Source organism: Bison bison, unplaced genomic scaffold, assembly GCF_000754665.1.
Source record: "Bison bison bison isolate TAMUID 2011002044 unplaced genomic scaffold, Bison_UMD1.0 scf7180017864249, whole genome shotgun sequence".
In the NCBI taxonomy this organism is placed as follows: domain Eukaryota; kingdom Metazoa; phylum Chordata; class Mammalia; order Artiodactyla; family Bovidae; genus Bison; species Bison bison.
The window spans coordinates 622,345-641,251 of NW_011494821.1; the positions used below are offsets into that span (position 1 = coordinate 622,345).

The window sequence follows — 18,907 nt, forward strand, 5'->3', positions numbered from 1 at the left end:
CCAGACTGGGACTCCACCACGTGTGCGTTGAGATCCGCTTGCCCGCGCGCGCAGTGCAGCCGGATCCCATTCAGGGCCGTGTCGTCGCCAGGAATGCCTTGCCGGGGCTCCACCTGGGCGACCGACGACGAGTCAGAAGACTGCCACCCTCGTTTCTGGGGTCCCCTCCGAGACCGAGGCATGAGTCCCTACCTTGAGCGAGAACCCGCTGGCGAAGAATCCGTCAGGACACATCTCGGGCCAGGCCCAGTCGCCCCAGGGGCCCCCGTTGGTCACCTCGATGACTGACATGTAGCCGTCTGCTCCTGCGTACCCCAAGCAAGTGGCCTGCAGCAGCAGCAGTGGCAGCGGCAGCTTGGCTCCTGCTCCTAGCTCCATCCCGCAGCCTCCGTGAGCCCAGGCGCCTTAGCAGGCTTAAAAGCAACCTTTGCTTTTAAGAGGGCTCGGATTGCGGAAGGGCCACCCGGATAAAGTGAAATTCAAAACTAATCCGGTCCAGTCGGGAAGCCTACAGACTTGACTCTCAGCCCAGCGCCAGAGGAGAAGGGGCAGCAAGAACCCACGAGTTTGAAAAACCACCCACTTACACAACGTTAACAAACTTTAAACCAAGAATCATGGTTCACGTTTTGCAGGCATATTTTATTTAATCCACAAAACAATTTTAGGCGGTGGAAATTACCCTTCCTATTCTGCAGATGAGGGAACTGGGGCTGCAAAAATGGCAAACAATTTGCCTAAGGTCACAGCCAGCAAACCGGGGAACGTTCCAGCATTGGGAAATGGGGAACCCAAGGCTAGGGATGAAAGTGATGGTTCCAGAATCCCAGGGGACAGGGACCCCAGGGACCTCCAGGATATGAGAGAGCATCAGAGACAGGGTAAGAAAGAATCCATGAACTATGGGAGCTAGGAAGCATCGTGTGAGTGGTTGGAGTCCTGACTCCTTGAGAATCTGGGACACGTCTCTCTCTCAAAAGAAACTGTACACAGAGACAGGGAAGAAGTCTAATAAGTTTACGGATAGGTGGCTGAGGACAGGAGATGCTATTTATTCCATTTCTTCCTGTATCCTTTCCCTCAATGTTTTCCCCCCTATGACCACCAGGGGGACTCCTAATTGGAAAAAACAAACCAGAAAAAAAAAAAACCGCTCAGGTTCGTTGTGGGGAGTAGTGAAAAATGAAAGAAAGTGAAGTCACTCAGTCGTGTCCGACTCTTTGGGACCCCATAGACTGTTGCCTACCAGGCTCCTCTGTCCATGGGATTTTCCAGGCAAAAGTACTCAAGTGGGTTGCCATTTCCTTCGCCAGGGGATCTTCCTGACCCAGGGATCGAACCCAAATCTCCTGCATCCCAGGCAGAGGCTTTACAGTCTAAGCCCCCAGTGGGGAGTAGTACCAACCCTCATTGGCCTGCCCCTCACGCACACTCCTGTGTTTTATTCAATACATACTTATTTAGAAACAATGTGTTGTGTCTCAGGTAGTATTCTAAATGCTATAAATAGAGTAGCAAACATGAAAAAGCCCCTGTCTTCATCAGAGCTCACATCCCAGTTGGAGAGACAGATGATAAATTCTTCAACGCACCTTGAGCTCTGTAAAGGCACATTTCTATTCCTGGGGCCTAGTACAGGGCCTGGCATGTGGAGGTATTTATAAAGGTTGGTTTGACTGAGGAATCATTTTGGAGGTTTAAAGAATTAAACAAATGTAAAAGGAGACAGCCTAAAGTATATAACTGAGACATCAGGCTTCCAGGTCAAGACAAGGTCCCCTGAGGATAGGATGGGGCTTCCCAGGTGGTGCTAGTGGTAAAGAACCTGCTTGCCAATGCCGAAGACATAAGAAATGCAGGTTCGATCTGGGGGTTGGAAAGATCCCCTGGAGGAGGGCCTGGCAACCCACTCCAGTATTCTTGCCTGGAGAATCCCCATGGACAGAGGAGCCTGGTGGGCTACAGTCCATCATGTCACAGAGTCGGACAGGACTGAAGTGACTTAGCACATATGCATGAGGATAGGATAATTTAGAAGTGGGTGTTCCCTGGGTCCCAGGTGCCCCATGCTTGAACTTAAAAAGTAAGATTTATGGAACAATTGTGGTAAGCTTTTCCATTTACAGTGTTTGCACATATGATATCATTTAATCCTCACATGAGGCCTTACAAAAGAACCTATTATTATCCTCAATTTACAGTGGAGGAACTCAAGCCCAGAGTCAGCTTAAGGCCCACCATTGTTCCTTGGAGGACCTGCTTCTGACCTCAGCCTCTCTTTACAGTACCCAGGCTGCCTCTTACTACCACCCAGCCTTCAGGGAAGGGAAATGTAAGGGACATGTCACTGCTACCGAATCCCCTAAATTCTCTTCATTCCAGTCCCTCACCCCTCGGATGCTGCCCTCTGGGGCAAAGGGCACAGGGGAAGGGGCCTTGGTAGGTTAATTATTAACTCTCTGCACCTCAGGCACTGCGGCTTCTCTCCCCTCCTGGAGGCGGAGGGACAAAGCCCGGCTAGCGGCTGGCAAGGGGGCGGTGGTTCCTGCTGCAACCATGGGGGTCGCACTGCCGGGGCAGATGCCGCGGCGGTGGCTGCACAGCGCAATTCCTCTTGCTGTCTTCGCGCTACTGCTTGTTTATCTCTGGGCTCGGAACCTTCGTGAGTATTCCGTTCTCTCACCTGCTCTGGGAGGAACCGGGGAATCCAGGCCCTGGGGATCTAAGGCCTCACCTAAGGCCCTCACCGCTCTGTCCCGCCTCCCCCTCTCAGGCTGTGGATCTGGGACGCAGTCCTGCATTGCGGAGGGGCCGCCGCCTTTCCAGGTACGCTACCGGCAGGGCTGGAACTGGGAGCTCCTGGCGGGGTCCTGAGCAGTGGGAAGTGGACCAGTCTGAGGATCTGATGAAGGGCAGGCCCTCCTCCTACTCGCCCCTCTCCCGTCAGAAGCTGAGAGTCTAGCCAGAGGAACACCAGCTAGATCTAAGGAATAATTTATTCAGAGCCCAGCTGGGCTGCTTGGCGAGCCCAGCAAGCTAGGGGTTCTGCTCCCATCTCGATGCCCTCAAATCTAACCTGCAGGTCCAGCAACAGTCGGGACCCGTGGAGGGCGCGGAATGGGAAGAGCCTCAGTGTCTGGGCCCCCAGGGGATGCTGGGCCGTATAATGAGGCAGTTCCGCGCCAGTCTGAAGCCGGAAGGAGACGTGGAATTGTCACAGTACCTGGCAGGATGGAGGGATCTAGTCAGGTGAGTGATCTCTCTCCTCCCATCCAGTCCCCTCCTCTTGGTGGCTCCATCGCCCTCTCGCAAACCTTCCTACCCTTCCCACCATCACACACACACAGGTTCGTAACTCCCCTCGGCTCCATCTTCGCCTTCGCCACAAGCGAGGCCTCAGCCAAAGTGACAGCCCTCGAAGCTCTGGTGCACGGCCCACAGGCCGCGCACTACACGTCCCTGGGGACGATGGTGGCGTGGGAGCGGCCCGAGATCGCCTCATCGCCCTCGAGGGCTTCAGGCTCGGTATCCATGCTCCTGCTACACCGTGCGCTACGCTGGTCCCAGCTCTGCCTCCACCGGGTGGCGACCGGGATGCTTGGAGGCCCGGACGCCGGCGTTCAGTGCAGCGACGCTTATGGTACGGCCCTGGCCCCGCATCACTCCTGGCTCGTCCGTCAGGCTGCCCACCTCGCATTCCTCGCTTTCCCGGGTCGCGGCCGCTTACTCAAGCTGATGTGTCCCGGAGCCAGAGAGACGGAGGCGAGGGCCGCGCTGGCCCGGGCCGCGGGCACCCTGGAGGACGTCTACAACCGTACCCAGGGCTTATTGGCTGAGCGCGGCTTGCTCGAGCTGGCCTGATGCCTGCTGGCGGAAGGAAGGAAGCATACCGGGGAGGTGTCGGTGCAGCTGGGGTTGAGCCCTCTGCTGGCCTCTGGGCGCCAGGCGCATGGTCACCACATACCCCGCCTCCGTGGTGACGTCACCAACCCGGCGTGGGTGGGGTTTTAGCCTCTTCCTCTATATCTGCAATCTCCCGGAGGAGGGAGGAACAGGGGGGAATAAAAACAGTGGGGCTATTCCCTGATAGCCGTCGACTTAGGGCGTTTTGTGCGATGATGGCAGGCGCTTAAGGGAAATAGGAAAAATAGATGCGGGAAGATGAAGATGTGCTATTCCTATTCCCCGCCGCCGAGAGACTCGCTACCCCTGACCTGTCTCAGTCATTCCTACAGCTTCACTTGTCCACTACATGCCACGTCTCCAGTCCAGACCTGTCCCCTGAGCTCCAGCCCCCATAAAGCCAACCCTTTCCCGGACATCTCCACATGACACCGCAAATGCAACACATCCTACACGGATCCAGTCACCTCCTCCCAGAACCGCACCCCTTCTTATGTTTCCTGTCTTAATAAATGACACCCTTTCCCGTCAGCTACCCAAGGCTAAAACCTGTGCTAAAAACTCACGTCAAGCAGGCGCCAACTCAATAACGTTCGTTTGTTGCCTCCAGTGAACAAAGTTATACACTGATAACTCCCAAATTATAACTCCAACCCACTTCCCCTGGATTCCAGAATACTACGTATACTCGTCCTTATTCCACATCTCCATGTGGATTTCAACGAAACATAGCAAACTCAAGTCCAAAACTGAGCTTCCGATAGCCTCGCCTCCTAAAATGCTCCATAGTCCTCACTACCTCAGTAAATGACAATTCCATTCTTCCACGTCCTTAAGCTAAAAAACCTTGTGGTCATCCAGACTCTGGTTTCTCTTTTATCATACCCACCTCCAATCTGTCAAATTCTATTTCTTACTATTTCCACTGCTACCCACCTATGAAGTCCATTTTATCTATCACTTGGATTGTTTCAATAGCCTCCAGTTTCTCTCTCCCATACTTTACTTCCCTACGGCATATTTTCAAAAAAGCAGCCACAGTGATCTTTAAAATGTAGAGCATATCATGTCACTTCCCTGCTCAACATTTTCCAATGGCTTCCTATTGCACTTAGATGAAAACTTTTAAAAACTTAAGCAGAAGATTTTCTGGATCATATCTTCAGTTGAGAAGGATGAAAATTTTCTCAAAAGTCCTCTGTGATATGATTCTGCTAGCCAAAGTGACCTCCTCAATATCCATTGAATGTGTTAGGCAGGGGCTTCCCTGGTGGCTCAGTGGTAAAGAATCTGCCTACCAATGTAGGATTCTTGGGTTCAATCCCTGGGCTGGGAAGATCCCCTGGAGAAGGAAATGGCAACCCATTCCAGTATTCTTGTCTGGGAAATCCCATGGACAGAGGAGCCTGGCCTGCTGTAGTCCTTGGGGATTGCAAAAGTCAAATACAACTTAGCGACTAAACAACAACAACATGTCAGGCAAGATCCTGCCTCAGGACCATTGTACTTGCTCTTCTCTCTGTCCAGAATGCTTTTCTCCAATATATACAAATGACCTCCCTCCTTCCTTTTGGTCTTTATTTACATGTCTCCTGAGTGAAACCTGCCTTGATTATTCTTTCTAAAATTTCAACACACACATACACACACTTCCTATCTCCCTTCCTTGCTTTGTTTTTCTTCTTAGTATAATCACTTTCTAACATACTATATAATTTTTTTTTGTCTTCCCCAATAGAAAGTTCCATGGGGCTAGGATTTGTCTACTTTGTTCCCAGATGTACTATCAGTGACTTAAATGGTGTCTGGCACCTAGTAGACATTCAACAGATCTTTGATGAGTGAATGTATGAGGAAGCACTAAAAATAGTTCAGATGATTGCAGTTAAGAGTGTCAAAAACACCAATACAGTATACTAACGCGTATATATGGAATTTAGAAAGATGGTAATGATAACCCTGTAAGTGAGACAGCAAAAGAGACATAGATGTATAGAGCAGTCTTTTGGACTCTGTGGGAGAGGGAGAGGGAGAGGGAGAGGGTGGGATGATTTGGGAGAATGGCATTGAAACATGTATAATATCATATATGACATGAATCGCCAGTCCAGGTTCAATGCATGATACTGGATGCTTGGGGCTGGTGCACTGAGACGACCCAGAGGGATGGTATGGGGAGGGAGGAGGGAGGGGGGTTCAGGATGGGGAACACGTGTATACCTGTGGCGGATTCATGTTGATGTATGGCAAAACCAATACAATATTGTAAAGTAATTAACCTCTAATTAAAATAAATAAATGTATATTTTTTAAAAAAAGAGTGTCAAAAAGAAAAGGGGATAGCACAACAATGTAAATGTACTTAATGCTATCGAATTGTATACCAAAAATGGTTAAAATGCTAATTTTATATTATTTATATTTTACTACAACAAAACATATTAAAAGAGGAGATGTGATTACAGTCAGGTGGGCAGGAGCAAGTTCACAAAGGCCCTTATAATCTATTATAGAGATGGGAGACCGTATCTTGAGAGTTAATTTTAAGCAAGAGTGTGTCAGGGTCATATTTTCAATTCAAACCCCAGCTCCAGCTGGAGTATGTAGAAATAGTATGGCAAGTTCATAGGAGGACCACTCCACACAATAACAGTCAATATATATTCTTCTCAAGCACACACGCAACCCCAGAATAGACCACAGAGTAGGCCGCAAGAGTCTCAAAATATTTTTAAAGGTTGAAGTCACAAAATCTTCTCCAACTAAGCCAAAATGAAATTAGAAATCAACAGTAAAAGGAAATTTGAAAAATTCACAAATATGTGGAAAGTAAAAAAGCACACTTTTAACACACTAGGTCACAGAAGAAATCACCAGGAAAATATTTTTTCTCCCCCACTCCAAGAAAAATACTTTGAGACTAGGGAAAGTGAAATCAAAGCACACCAAAACTTGGGATGTAGCATAAAAAGTGCTCAGAAGAAACTGTGGAGGTATATACACCTATATTAAAAATGAAGGGGGGAAAAATGAAGGGGACTTCCCTGGTGGTCCAGTGGCTAAGAGTCTGTGCTTACAGTGCAGGGGGGGCTGGTTTCAATCCCTAATCAGGGAACTAGATCCTGCATGCCACAACTAAGACCCGCTGCAGCCAAATACAAGTAAATAGCACAGGGAAGTATCCTTAATATCTTGTAATAGTCTATGATGGAAATATATATATAACTTAATCACTTTGCTATACACCTGAAACTAAAACAATATTGTAAATCAACTATACTTCAAATTTTTTAAAAGTTTGATGTTGGGAGTTCCCTAGTGGCCTAGTGGTTAGCATTTGGGGCTTTCACTGCTGTGAACCCCAGTCAGGGAACTGAGATCCTGCAAATCACACGGTACAGCCAATATATAAAGAAATTAAAAAGCCTATTTTTAAAAGTTTGATGTTTTGCTTATGAAGAAGACAAAACGAAACAAAAGCCCTCTTAAATTAATAACAGTAAAAAAAAAAATCCAACTTTAAAATGGACAAAGCACTTTCCAAAAAGATGTGCAAATAGTCATTCAGCACATGAAAATACGCTCAATGTTACACAAGATATCACTTCACACCCTCTAAGACAGCTAAAGTTAAACATGCTCAGTAACGATTAGGAAGTGCAGAAATCGTAATCCTCATTCACGGTTAATGGGAATGTAAAACGAGGCAGCTGCTGTGCAAAAGGTGTAAATTCCTTAAAATGTTAAACAAAAAGTTATTACATGACCCAGCAATTTCATTCCTACTATATACTCCTAGGTATATAACTAAGAGAAATGAAAATAGTGCGGTCACTGTAAACCGGAGATCCACAAGTCTATCATGAAGGTTCTTTGATCCGCAGTTCCGATCAGATTTATCAGTCCCGCCCAAACCAAGAGGAAAGTAGTCTTTCCATGCGGTTTGCGGGTTTTTCTGTTGAGTTTTTTTGGTTTGTTTGCCAGCCACGCTGCCATCAAGCGCTCCCTGTCGCAAAAGAACTTTCCCTATGCATTTCTTTTCCCTTCTGCCGTCAACCAGAAGTCCTCAGAACACGACTTAAAGAGAGTGACAGAGCGCTTTACGACAGTTGCTTTGCGGCAATATCGGAAGAGGAAGATGGCGGCCACCTTAGTAGCAGCTCGGGGGACCAGGCCGGCACCAGCCTGGGGGCCTGAGGCTATTGCCCCCGACTGGGAGAACCGGGAAGTTTCCACAGGGGTAAGGAAAAACTCGGGATTCAGGAGATATGCGCAAGGCTTGAAGAGATAGAAGGATAACGCTGGAGTGGGTTGGGAGAACTGAAGGGGCGGGAGGAGGGAGGTGGTCTGTGCGATGCGCTCAGGCAGGGGGAAAGGTATTATAAGGATGCAGGAGTGATGTGGTGGGAGGTGGAAGGTAGGCTGAGCGTGGGATTCTGGAATCTTGCAGGACGAAAGCTTAAGGCCAGGGTGGCCCTTTGGGAATTTGAGGATTGGAATTATGATACCCTGCGGGGTATTGAGACCCACCCCCTGTGAGATTTGATGATGGTTTGGTACTTCCCCGGTGGCTCAGACGGTAAAAGCTTCTGTCTACAATGCGGGAGACCCGGGTTCGATCCCTGGGTTGGGAAGATCCCCTGAAGAAGGAAATGGCAATCCACTCCAGTACTATATTGTCTGGAAAATCCCATGGACAGAGGAGCCTGGTAGGCTACAGTCCATAGGGTCGCAAAGAGTCGGACACGACTGAGCGACTTCACTGTCACTTTCTTTGGTGGCGCACTACTTAACTCGTACTCTGGGGACTGGATAGACGGATCATTGAGGTTTGTGTGTGCTGGAGAATATGGAGAGGCCGACTCGCCCTTTATCCTTTTTTCCAGACCACTATCATGGCCGTGCAATTTGATGGGGGCGTGGTTCTAGGAGCTGACTCCAGAACAACCACTGGGTGAGCTCAGGACAGCTATGTGAAAGATCTTCTTCCCATCTTTCCCTTCCTTCCTTCCTTCCTTGGCTGCCAGCCCATGCTTATCCTCCTTGGGCTGCTGTGGGAACGGAGATTTCTCCCCTCCTGGGAGATCAGGATTTGTTCCATCTTTTACTACTTTGTAGTTCTCTAAACCTTTTGGTGAAATTCTTGCAAAAGTTTGTTTTCCAGCCTGTTTCAGTTTAGATGAAGACTGATCGGGAATACTGGAATTCCTGTTGAGGTAGTGGATAGTGAAAGATCGAAGTGGGAGACGGGTGGGCTCCTTCCTCACTATTCTGCCATCCTGCAGGTCGTACATTGCCAATCGAGTGACTGACAAGCTGACCCCTATTCACGACCGTATTTTCTGCTGCCGCTCAGGCTCAGCCGCTGATACCCAAGCAGTAGCTGATGCAGTCACTTATCAGCTTGGTTTCCACAGGTACTTGTGGGCAGGGGAAGAGCAAGTGTCTGAAAGGAGTTGGGACCTGACGGGCTGAATGGTCTGACACTGTCTTCCCTATGACTCTCTTCATCATCTAGCATTGAGCTGAATGAGCCTCCGCTGGTGCACACAGCGGCCAGCCTCTTTAAGGAGATGTGTTACCGATATCGAGAAGACCTGATGGCAGGAATCATCATTGCCGGCTGGGACCCCCAAGAAGGGGGACAGGTCAGACACCACCACCTCCAGAATGCTGGAGCCATGCCTTTTCAGTCTCTCCCCACCCCAGCCATTTTCTAGTTCTTTTTCCAGTCTCTGCATCACTTATTATTAACTCTACACAGACCACTCCCACAATGGACAGGTGAATGTGTATGTACAAATGATGACATTTTTCTCTCTCCGTCTGGTAGGTGTACTCGGTGCCTATGGGGGGTATGATGGTACGACAGCCCTTTGCCATTGGGGGCTCTGGGAGCTCCTATATCTATGGCTATGTGGATGCTACCTACCGGGAAGGCATGACCAAGGAAGAATGCCTGCAGTTCACTGCCAATGGTGAGAATTTGGGCTCCTGGGTCTGTGAGCCTAAATCTTCCTACCCAAGCCAGGTCAACATTCCTCTTCCCTTGCCTTGATCCCAGCATCTGACTGTGATTCTAACTTTCTTCTCTTAACCTAATTTTCTTTTATCCACAGCTCTCGCTTTGGCAATGGAGCGGGATGGCTCTAGTGGAGGGGTGATCCGCCTGGCAGCCATTGCAGAACCAGGGGTAGAGCGGCAGGTACTTCTGGGAGACCAGATTCCCAAGTTCACCATTGCCACTTTACCGCCTCTCTGAACCCTGAGGTCCTAAGATACGAGACACCCCATACATACCCCTTCAAAATTCAATAAACAGTTCATCAGTGAGAACCTGCGTGCTTTGGGGTTCTTTCTTTGACCTCTGGGCCATTCCTATTTGTATAAATCACTGCCCTGAGTGAGCTGGGACGGACCCTTCTCCAGGCCATCATCCCCCATACTTTCTTTACCACATCCAGGCACTTGTGACAGGAGTGTGGTTGATGTGGGGGCTTTCCACAGATGTTCCACTCCCCTTGCTATTCAAGCCTAAGGTGGAACTCGAAATTCTCATGGAGACTGGAGTCACCTCCCCCCAGCCTGCCCCCTGTGAGGCTACTGGCTGTGAGGCCAGAAGGATTCCACATCTCTGACCCAGGCTCATGGTCCCCTGTCTTCACACTCACCTCTGTCACCTCATAAGAAGCAGCAATGTGACTTCTTTGGCTCTTGGGTGGAAGGTGGACCTTGATGCAAATGGAGTTTAAGATTGATGTCGAATGGGAGAGAGCAGCCACTGGGAGTGCTGTGGGTCAGCTCCAGCGACCACCTTTCCTTTGGGAGGGTGATGGGAAGTCAGCTTTCAGTCCCTCGGATGGGAAACCAGGAGTGAACTCTGGCCCCTGCAAGACTGGCTGGAACCAGAGACCTCAGTGGTGCTCATTGACAGTGACTGACAGTCTTCCCTCATCTGTTTCTCCAGTCAGTGGCTAAGGGAACTGTGAAAGCCACATTTGGAAACCTGGTTCTAGAATATAATCCTGCCTTGGGGAATTCCCTAGTGGTCCCATGGTTAGGAACTAAGATCCCACAGGTCAAGTGACACGGCCAAAAAAACAAAAGCAAACAACACAATCCTGCCCTGGAAGATTTCAGAGGGTACAGAGGAATCTTCTTAAGGATGTGGTGAGGTCCTGGATTAAGTGAAGAATCTCTGACCCCAAACATGTGTGTCTCAAGCTTAAAATAACCACTGCAGAAGTTTTGGTTTTCTGTAAAACCTGTTCTCCCGGTCTTCCCTGTCTCAAAGCATCTTTGATTGCTCTTTCCCCTATACTTCACAACCCTGCAAACTCCATCCTTCCACAGAAAGGCCTTTCCTAACCTGAATTTTAAGAAACACCACCACCCTTTTCTTACATTATCTGTTAATTTTCTTCACAGCAGTACATTTTAGTGTCTCCTATTACCATGCTTATTTATTATCTGCCTCCCCCTACCAGAAAGCAAATTCAGTGAGAAGAGAATTCCTTGTGCTTGAGTGACTGATATATTTTCAATACCTGGCAGGGAGTGGACATTTGATATTTATCAAACGAAAAATATGCTCCCTGGCCCAGTCTGCTGTCCTGCCTACTCACTAACCACTCCAAACTGGTTTCACCACCTTCAGCTCTGAAGCTTGGTTTCAGAAAACCTACTTCCCGCTGGGCATACCTGGGCTCTGCTGGAGATCAGGCGCCTCCTGTTTCCCACTCCCGTGTGCTCACTCCCACCCTGCTGCACTTCCCACCTCAGCCCCATCACACAGGCCTGGTGTTGTCCCCATCTCCTCTCCAAAACACCACACACACACACACACACACACATACACACGAGCAATACTCAGAAACAACTCTCAATGTATTTAATAAGGTCATGAGGGTCCTGTGGGAAGGGCCTTGGGCTCAGATGAGAAGATGGGGAAGGAAGGTTGCCAAGGCCTGGAGGTGTAGCCCCTGGTTCCCTGCATCAGATGGTGGAGTCGTTGGCTGATGCTACATCATGCAGCTGGTGGCGGAAGGAGAGCCGGGCCTTCCTGCTAAAGTAGGCACCAGATCCTAGGGATGGTATCCCTCCCTCGGCGGCAATGGGGGCTACAGCCGGGCTGCCATCTGGATCTGGAGGGGCAGCTGGATCCAGGCCTAAAAGGGACATTGGAGGGGGAAGATGGGCACAGTGGATCAGGAGGAGGAAAAGAGGCCAGGGAAGATGGCTGGGGACTTAGGTGAGTGTCACCAGCATCAGATGGCAAAAGGGAGAGGGGAAGCTGGTGGCAGGGTCAGCTTCCCTGGCCCTTGACCTGTGCGCTGGCACAAGGGGCCACACTCAGAAAGGCTCCTGTGCTTGGTGTCATGCTCTGCTATCACTGTCTTGAAATTCTTGATAATTTTTTTAATAAGGGGGGTCCCACTTCTCCACTTCATACTAGGGGCTGCAAAGTGTTTAGCTAGTCCTGTGGCGAAGCGATAGATCCACCTCCCACCCAGGAAGAGAGATCATCCTTTCCTTTCCCCGGTCTGAGGATCTACCCTTCTCTCCAGCACAGTTTGTCTGTCTGACTGGCAGCCCGCCTTTTCCTCTGTCTCCCCCATACCTGCTCCTCTGTCAGTCCTTCGCTGTCTCCGGCACCCACACCATGGGAAACACCATGCCCCCTTCAGACCCATCTCAACAGTGGAGAAGACGGAGATGCTGAGAATGGCCAGGAGGGCCCCAGGAGGGGTGTGGTTTCCAAGCCCCTCCGCTGTGGGCAAAACTACCACTTAGCCTCCGACCGCCTGGTGATTATCGGCGCCAGGAGATGGAAGGGGGAGAAGAAGGAGGAGGGAAGGGGTGGGGGATCCCCCACTCAAACACCTCTCCTTTTGTGCCTCCTTAATTTGGGGGTTGTCTCTGATCTCCATGGAGAAGCAGAAGACTGGGAGGGAAGGTAGGGTAGAGACAGACACATACGTGCCAGGACAGACAGGCACAGTGAAAATTCATTGCAGTAATGCCAGACAACTTTGTGCCAGGCTGGACCCTGCTGGGGATGCATTTGTATTTCACAATGAGATTCATTTCTATTTAGAATGCCCAAGATGTAAAATTTGAAAGAATAGTCTATTTTTCCAGAACAAGAAAGTTTATCAGTCAGGGAAATGTTTACATTCTCATTAAACAGTCCAGTAGCTCTTGTCCCCTCTTATGAAAATAGTCCCAAGTGATTAATTATCCCGTGCCAGGTAGATTCTACGGACTTTTACACATTATCTCATCTGATAGTGTCAATGATCTTTTAAAGTCAGTGTCATTCCTATGCGATTGCACAGATGAGGAATCCAAGGCACTGAAAGATTAGGTCACTTGTCCAAGCTCACAGAGGCAGTCATCAGAAAAGCAGTAACTTTCCCTCACCTTCTTCAGTCTGACCCCAGAGTCTGCTCTTTACCACCTCACTTGAGCTGCCTGAGCTTATTCCTGGCAGGCTTTGATGCCCCCAGCAGGTGTAGGGCAGCCAGAGCCCAGGCTGGGAGCCGTGGGTTCCAAGTGTGCTAACCAAAGACTCTAAATGCCCTCCAAGCAACTATACTCCAATAAAAATTAATTTTATAAAATAAATAAGGGCTTCCCTGGCAGTCCAGCAGCTAAGACTCTGTGCTCCCAATGCAGGGGGCTTGGATTCAACCCCTGGTCATGGGAACTAGATCCCACATGCTGCAACTAAGATCCAGTGCAGCCAAATAAAAAATAAGTAAATAAAAATAAATAAATAAATAGGGACTTCCCTGGTGGTCCAGTGGCTAAGACTTCACACTCCCAATGCAGGGGCCCAGGTTCAATCCCGGGTCAGGGAACTAGATCCCACATGCTGCAACCAAGATTTGACATGCAGCAACTTAAAAAAAGAATAAAGGAAAGCCTTATTCAAGCCTCAACAGATCTGAGATCTATGCTGCAAATAAGACCTGGCACGGGGACTTCCCTGGTGATCCAGTTGTTAAGAATTCACCTGCCAACGAAGGGAGCATAGGTTCGATTCCTGGTCCGGGAAGATTCCACATGCCTCGGAGCAACAAAGCCCCATGCTGCAACTACCGAAGCCCTCGAGCCTGTGCTCCACAACACCTGAGCACCGCCACCGGAGAATAGTTCCCACTTGCCACAAACAGAGAAAGCCCTCTAGCAGCAACAAAGACCCAGCACAGCCAAAGATTAAAAAAAAAAAAAAGAAAAGCCCTGGTACAGCCAAATATTTAAATAAATAAATAAAATGCCCTCCGAGAGCTACATTGTCATCCCCTTAGGGTGTCATGATGTGGGAAAGGTCAGAAAGCACTGCTAACTGCATTGCCTGACTGAAATCTACACTTGATTTTTTATTTTACATTGGAACATCTGTTTTTTAAATTAACTTTATTGAAGTAAAAATTTGCAATTTAATGCACATATCTTAGTGCGCGGTTTCATGAGTTTTGATAAGTGCATTGTTCAGTCGCTAAGTCATGTCTGATTCTGTGACCCCATGACCTGCAGCACGCCAGGCTTCCCTGTCCTCCACTATCTCCCGGAGTTTGCTCAAACTCATATCCATCGAGTCGGTGATGCCATCCAACTGACTCATCCTCTGTCGCCCCCTTCTCCTCCTGCTCTCAATCTTTCCCAGCATCAGGGTCTTTCCCAGTGTCAAGTGCATACGCCCATGTAATCCCCACCCCAATCAAGACAGGGGACATTTCCCTCCCCCAGTTCCCTATGTGCCCTTTACTGTCCCTCTTTTCCCCACTCCCTGCCACAGGCAACTGCAGATCTGATTTCCATCACTATAGATCGGCTTTGCTGTTCCAGAACTCAATATTAGTGGAATCACACAGTGCTCCTCTACTGTGTCTGGCTTCTTCCAGCATAATGTTTTTGAAAGTCACCCATGTTGTGTGCATTAACAGTTGTGTGTATTAACAGTTGTATGTAGTAACAGTTTGTGTTTCTTGTAATAACTTTATTGAGAATAATTCATATGCCATAAAATTCACGCTTTAGTCTACTATTCAATGTTTGTTTTTTTTAATTCACAGAGGTGAGCAACCATCACAGCTAATGTAACCTCATCACCCTCAAAAGAAACTCTGCCCATTAGCAGTCACCCCCCTGTCCCTCTCCCCAGCTACTGGTCCAGCTATGGTCTCTTTGAATTTACTTATTCTGGACATTTCATAGAAATGGACTCATATAATATGTGGTCCCTTGTGTCTGGCTTCTTTCACTTAGCATAACATTTCAAGGTTCATCCATGTTGGAGCAGGCTATCAGTACATCATTACTTTCAGGACTGAATAATATTTCATGGTAGGGATATACCACATTTTGTTTATCCATCTATAATTTAATGGACATTTGGTTTGTGTCTACTTTTTGGTTACTTGAATAACATTGCTATGGACATTCCTGTGCAAGCTTCTGTGAAGAAATGTTTCATTTCTTTTTGGAATATACCTAGGAGTGGAATTGCTTGCCTGTACACTAGTGGTAAAGAACCAAGGCAGGAAACCTAGGAGACATGGGTTCAGTCCCTAGGTTGGGAGGATCCCCAGGAGAAGGAAATGGCAACCCACTCCAGTATTCTTGCCTGGAGAATCCTGTGGACAAGGGAGCCTGGTGGGCTACAGTTCATGGGGTCACAAAGAGTCGGACACGACTAAAGTGAATTAGCACAAGCACAACACAAGCACAGTAACTCTAGGCTTAACATTTTGAAATTGTTTTCCAAGGTGGCTGCACCATTTTACACTTTATTCATTTTTATTGCTGAGTAATAGTCTATAGGCCACAAATTAATCAAAATAAAAAACCTCTGCTTTTCAAAAGGCATCATTTATTTATTTGTTTTGGCGGTGCTTCGAGGCTGGGCCCTGCGGTCAGAGCCAAGTCCTCACCACTGGATAGCCAGGGAATTCCCAAAAGGCACCATTATTTTAAAAAGAGAAACTATCTTCTGGGTGAAAATATTTGTAGTACATTTATCTGATGAAGGATTTGTATCCAAAATATTGGGTTGGTCAAGAAGTTCGTTTTCATTTTTCCATAACACCTTATGAAAAACCCCAAAGAACTTGAAAATTCCGAACAAACTTTTTGACCAATTTAATATATAAAGAACTCTTACAATTTAATAAGTCAAATCACATGACTTTCTAAACAGTCAATGAAAGAATCAAACACTTAATAAGAGATACATAAAAATGGTCAATAAGCACTTGAAGTATGGTCAGCATCATTAGTCATTAGAGAAATGCAAATAAAACTACGATGATGTATTATTTTACATTTACTAGCATGAAGTGAAAGTGAAGTTGCTCAGTCGTGTCCGACTCTGTGACCCCGTGGACTGTAGTCCACCAGGCTCCTCTGCCCATGGGATTCTCCAGGCAAGAATACTGGAGTGGGTTGCCATTTCCTTCTCCAGCGGATCTTCCCGACCCAGGGATCGAACCCAAGTCTCCCGCATTGCAGGCAGACACTTCAAAGATTGACAATATCAAATCTTGGCCATGCTATAGATCAATTGGAATTATCATACACAGATTTTGGAAATGTAAAACAGAACCACCATTTCGGAAAACAGTTTGGCAGATCCCTCTCATTTTAAAATACCCCCCCATTTTAAAATATTTCACTTATTTAAAAAGTGCTTTTTAATGAACATTTTAAAATAGCCTTTGTCATTTTCTTTACCATGTCTCCATATAAATGTATGCAATTAGAGCTCAAATAAGTTTGGCAAGTTTCTAGCTATTTACAGAAGAGAAACGAGAAGGTATTTCTACAGAAAGACTTACCCAGGAACATTTCAGTTCAGTTCAGTCGCTCATTCATGTCTGACTCTTTGCAACCCCATGAACCGCAGCACTCCAGGCCTCCCTGTCCATCACCAACTCCCAGAGTCCACCCAGACGCATGTCCACTGAGTCGGTGATGCCATCCAACCATCTCATCCTCTGTCATCCTCTTCTCCTCCTGCCCAATCTTTCCCAGCATCAGAGTCTTTTCCAGTGAGTCAGCTCTTCCCATCAGGTGGCCAAAGTATTGGAGTTTCAGCTTCAACATCAGTCCTTCCAATGAACACCCAGGACTGATCTCCTTTAGGATGGACTAGTTGGATCTCCTTGCAATCCAAGGGACTCTCAAGAGTCTTCTCCAACACCACAGTTCAAAAGCATCAATTCTTCGGCACTCAGCTTTCTTTATAGTCCAACTCTCACATCCATACATGACCACTGGAAAAACCATAGCCTTGACTAGACAGACCTTTGTTGACAAAGGAATATCTCTCCTTTTCAATATGCTATCTAGTTTGGTCATAACTTTCCTCCCAAGGAGTAAGTGTCTTTTAAATTCGTGGCTACAGTCACCATTTGCAGTAATTTTGAAGCCCCCCAAAATAAAGTCTGACACTGTTTCCGTTGTTTCCCCATCTATTTCCCATGAAGTGATGGGACCGGATACCATGATCTTAGTTTTCTGAATGTTGAGCTTTAAGCCAACTTTTTCACTCTCCTTTTCACTTTCATCAAGAGGCTCTTCAGTTCTTCACTTTCTGCCATAAGGGTGGTGTCAGCTGCATATCTGAGGTTATTGATATTTCTCCCGGCAATCTTGATTCCAGTTTGTGCTTCTTCCAGCCCAGCGTTTCTCATGATGTACTCTCCATAGAAGTTAAATAAGCAGGGTGACAATATACAGCCTTGACGTACTCCTTTTCCTATTTGGAACCAGTCTGTTGTTCTATGTCCAGTTCTAACTGTTACTTCCTGACCTGCAAACAGGTTTCTCAAGAGGCAGGTCAGGTGGTCTGGTATTCCCATCTCTTGAAGAATTTTCCACAGTTTATTGTGATCCACACAGTCAAAAGCTTTGGCATAGTCAATAAAGCAGAAATATATGTTTTTCTGGAACTCTCTTGCTTTTTCGATGACCCAGCAGATGTTGGCAATTTGATCTCTGGTTCCTCTGCCTTTTCTAAAACCAGCTTGAATATCTGGAAGTTCACGTATTGCTTAAGCCTGGCTTGGAGAATTTTAAGCATCACTACTAGCATGTGAGATGAGTGCAATTGTGCGGTAGTTTGAGCATTCTTTGGCATTGCCTTTCTTTGGGATTGGAATGAAAATTGTCCTTTTCCGGTCCTGTGGCCACTGCTGAGTTTTCCAAATTTGCTGGCATATTGAGTGCAGCACTTTCACAGCATCATCTTTGAGGATTTGAAATAGCTCAACTGGATTGCCATCACCTCCACTAGCTTTGTTTGTACTGATGCTTCCTATGGGAGCTTTATTCACAATAGACATAAGCTAGAAACAACCCAAAACGCCATCAAGAAATGTCCATCAACCCATTCTTCCATCTAGAAAAGATAAAGGAACCTGCTTTGAAAAAAATGAAATATTTTGTCTTTTAGAATCTGAAATTTTTCCTGTTTGCCCTTAGACTGCTAGTTCTAGAAGAGCAGTTCGTGTTAGTCTTGTTCATTACTGTAGGCTCGGAGTCTGGCGAGAGGCAAGGACGCAATAAACAGTGAATGAATGAAAGAATGCAAGCTTGCTCACGTTAATGAATTTGTGGGCACCACCCCTCCGGCCTTTTATCATTCCTTTCTTCTACAAACGCTGGCTAAGCCGGCCCGATGTGGTTCGCAGCCCGCCCTGGAAATGAGCACTGCCAGGTCCCGGCCCCGGAGGCGCGGCCCTGCCGGAGAGGACCCGGGGTGCTGGTGCCCGAGTGGAGGAAGGTCGCTGAGCGCCCACAGGGCACAGTCCGGGCCCGGGCGGACCGACGGCGCGAGACAGACAGACAACCAGGCGGATGGCACCGCACGGATGCGAGAAGCGGGCGGCTCTGTCCAGTAGAGCCGAGGGCGGCCCCCGCGTCCCGACTGCGCGCAGGACGCCGGGGCGGGCCGAGGGGCGGCGGGGGCGGGACAGGACAGACGAGAATCCCGCGG

The 18,907-nt window shown here is 47.9% G+C and overlaps 4 protein-coding genes across 4 annotated transcripts in view; 2 read left to right on the forward strand and 2 right to left on the reverse strand.

Annotated features, from left to right (window-relative positions):
• Positions 1–70, reverse strand: part of LOC104994044 (vitelline membrane outer layer protein 1 homolog) — a 1,045-nt gene extending 975 nt beyond the window's left edge. Inside the window, exon 1 of the mRNA XM_010847503.1 lies at positions 43–70. Coding sequence (XP_010845805.1) covers positions 43–70 — 28 coding nt within the window. The remainder of the gene's footprint in view (positions 1–42) is intronic.
• On the reverse strand, positions 51–1,242 carry LOC104993957 (vitelline membrane outer layer protein 1 homolog). Its single transcript, XM_010847388.1, has one exon. The coding sequence runs from the start codon at positions 376–378 to the stop codon at positions 133–135; it is 246 nt and encodes an 81-aa protein (XP_010845690.1). The 5' UTR covers positions 379–1,242; the 3' UTR covers positions 51–132.
• A 911-nt stretch (positions 1,243–2,153) lies between these two features.
• Positions 2,154–5,214, forward strand: GLTPD2 (glycolipid transfer protein domain containing 2). The gene is made up of 5 exons (XM_010847389.1): positions 2,154–2,332; positions 2,471–2,662; positions 2,774–2,826; positions 3,083–3,249; positions 3,348–5,214. The coding sequence occupies exons 2-5, from the start codon at positions 2,557–2,559 to the stop codon at positions 3,859–3,861; spliced, it is 840 nt and encodes a 279-aa protein (XP_010845691.1). The 5' UTR covers positions 2,154–2,332; positions 2,471–2,556; the 3' UTR covers positions 3,862–5,214.
• Positions 5,215–8,001: 2,787 nt separating this feature from the next.
• PSMB6 (proteasome (prosome, macropain) subunit, beta type, 6) lies at positions 8,002–10,239 on the forward strand. The gene is made up of 6 exons (XM_010847390.1): positions 8,002–8,143; positions 8,790–8,857; positions 9,189–9,320; positions 9,422–9,551; positions 9,737–9,881; positions 10,023–10,239. Exons 1-6 carry the CDS (start codon positions 8,042–8,044, stop codon positions 10,163–10,165), a joined length of 720 nt encoding a protein of 239 aa, XP_010845692.1. The 5' UTR covers positions 8,002–8,041; the 3' UTR covers positions 10,166–10,239.
• The last annotated feature ends 8,668 nt before the right edge of the window (positions 10,240–18,907 follow it).

Bases quoted from the DNA above. Each gene is read 5' to 3' on its own strand.
- PSMB6 (XM_010847390.1), top strand. From the start codon at position 8,042: ATGGCGGCCACCTTAGTAGCAGCTCGGGGGACCAGGCCGGCACCAGCC. The intron at 9,552-9,736 runs GTCAGACACCAC...TCCGTCTGGTAG, and splicing joins ACCCCCAAGAAGGGGGACAG to GTGTACTCGGTGCCTATGGG. The intron at 9,882-10,022 runs GTGAGAATTTGG...TTTTATCCACAG, and splicing joins CCTGCAGTTCACTGCCAATG to CTCTCGCTTTGGCAATGGAG.
- LOC104993957 (XM_010847388.1), bottom strand. From the start codon at position 378: ATGGAGCTAGGAGCAGGAGCCAAGCTGCCGCTGCCACTGCTGCTGCTG.
- GLTPD2 (XM_010847389.1), top strand. From the start codon at position 2,557: ATGGGGGTCGCACTGCCGGGGCAGATGCCGCGGCGGTGGCTGCACAGC. The intron at 2,663-2,773 runs GTGAGTATTCCG...TCCCCCTCTCAG, and splicing joins TCTCTGGGCTCGGAACCTTC to GCTGTGGATCTGGGACGCAG. The intron at 3,250-3,347 runs GTGAGTGATCTC...ACACACACACAG, and splicing joins GGATGGAGGGATCTAGTCAG to GTTCGTAACTCCCCTCGGCT.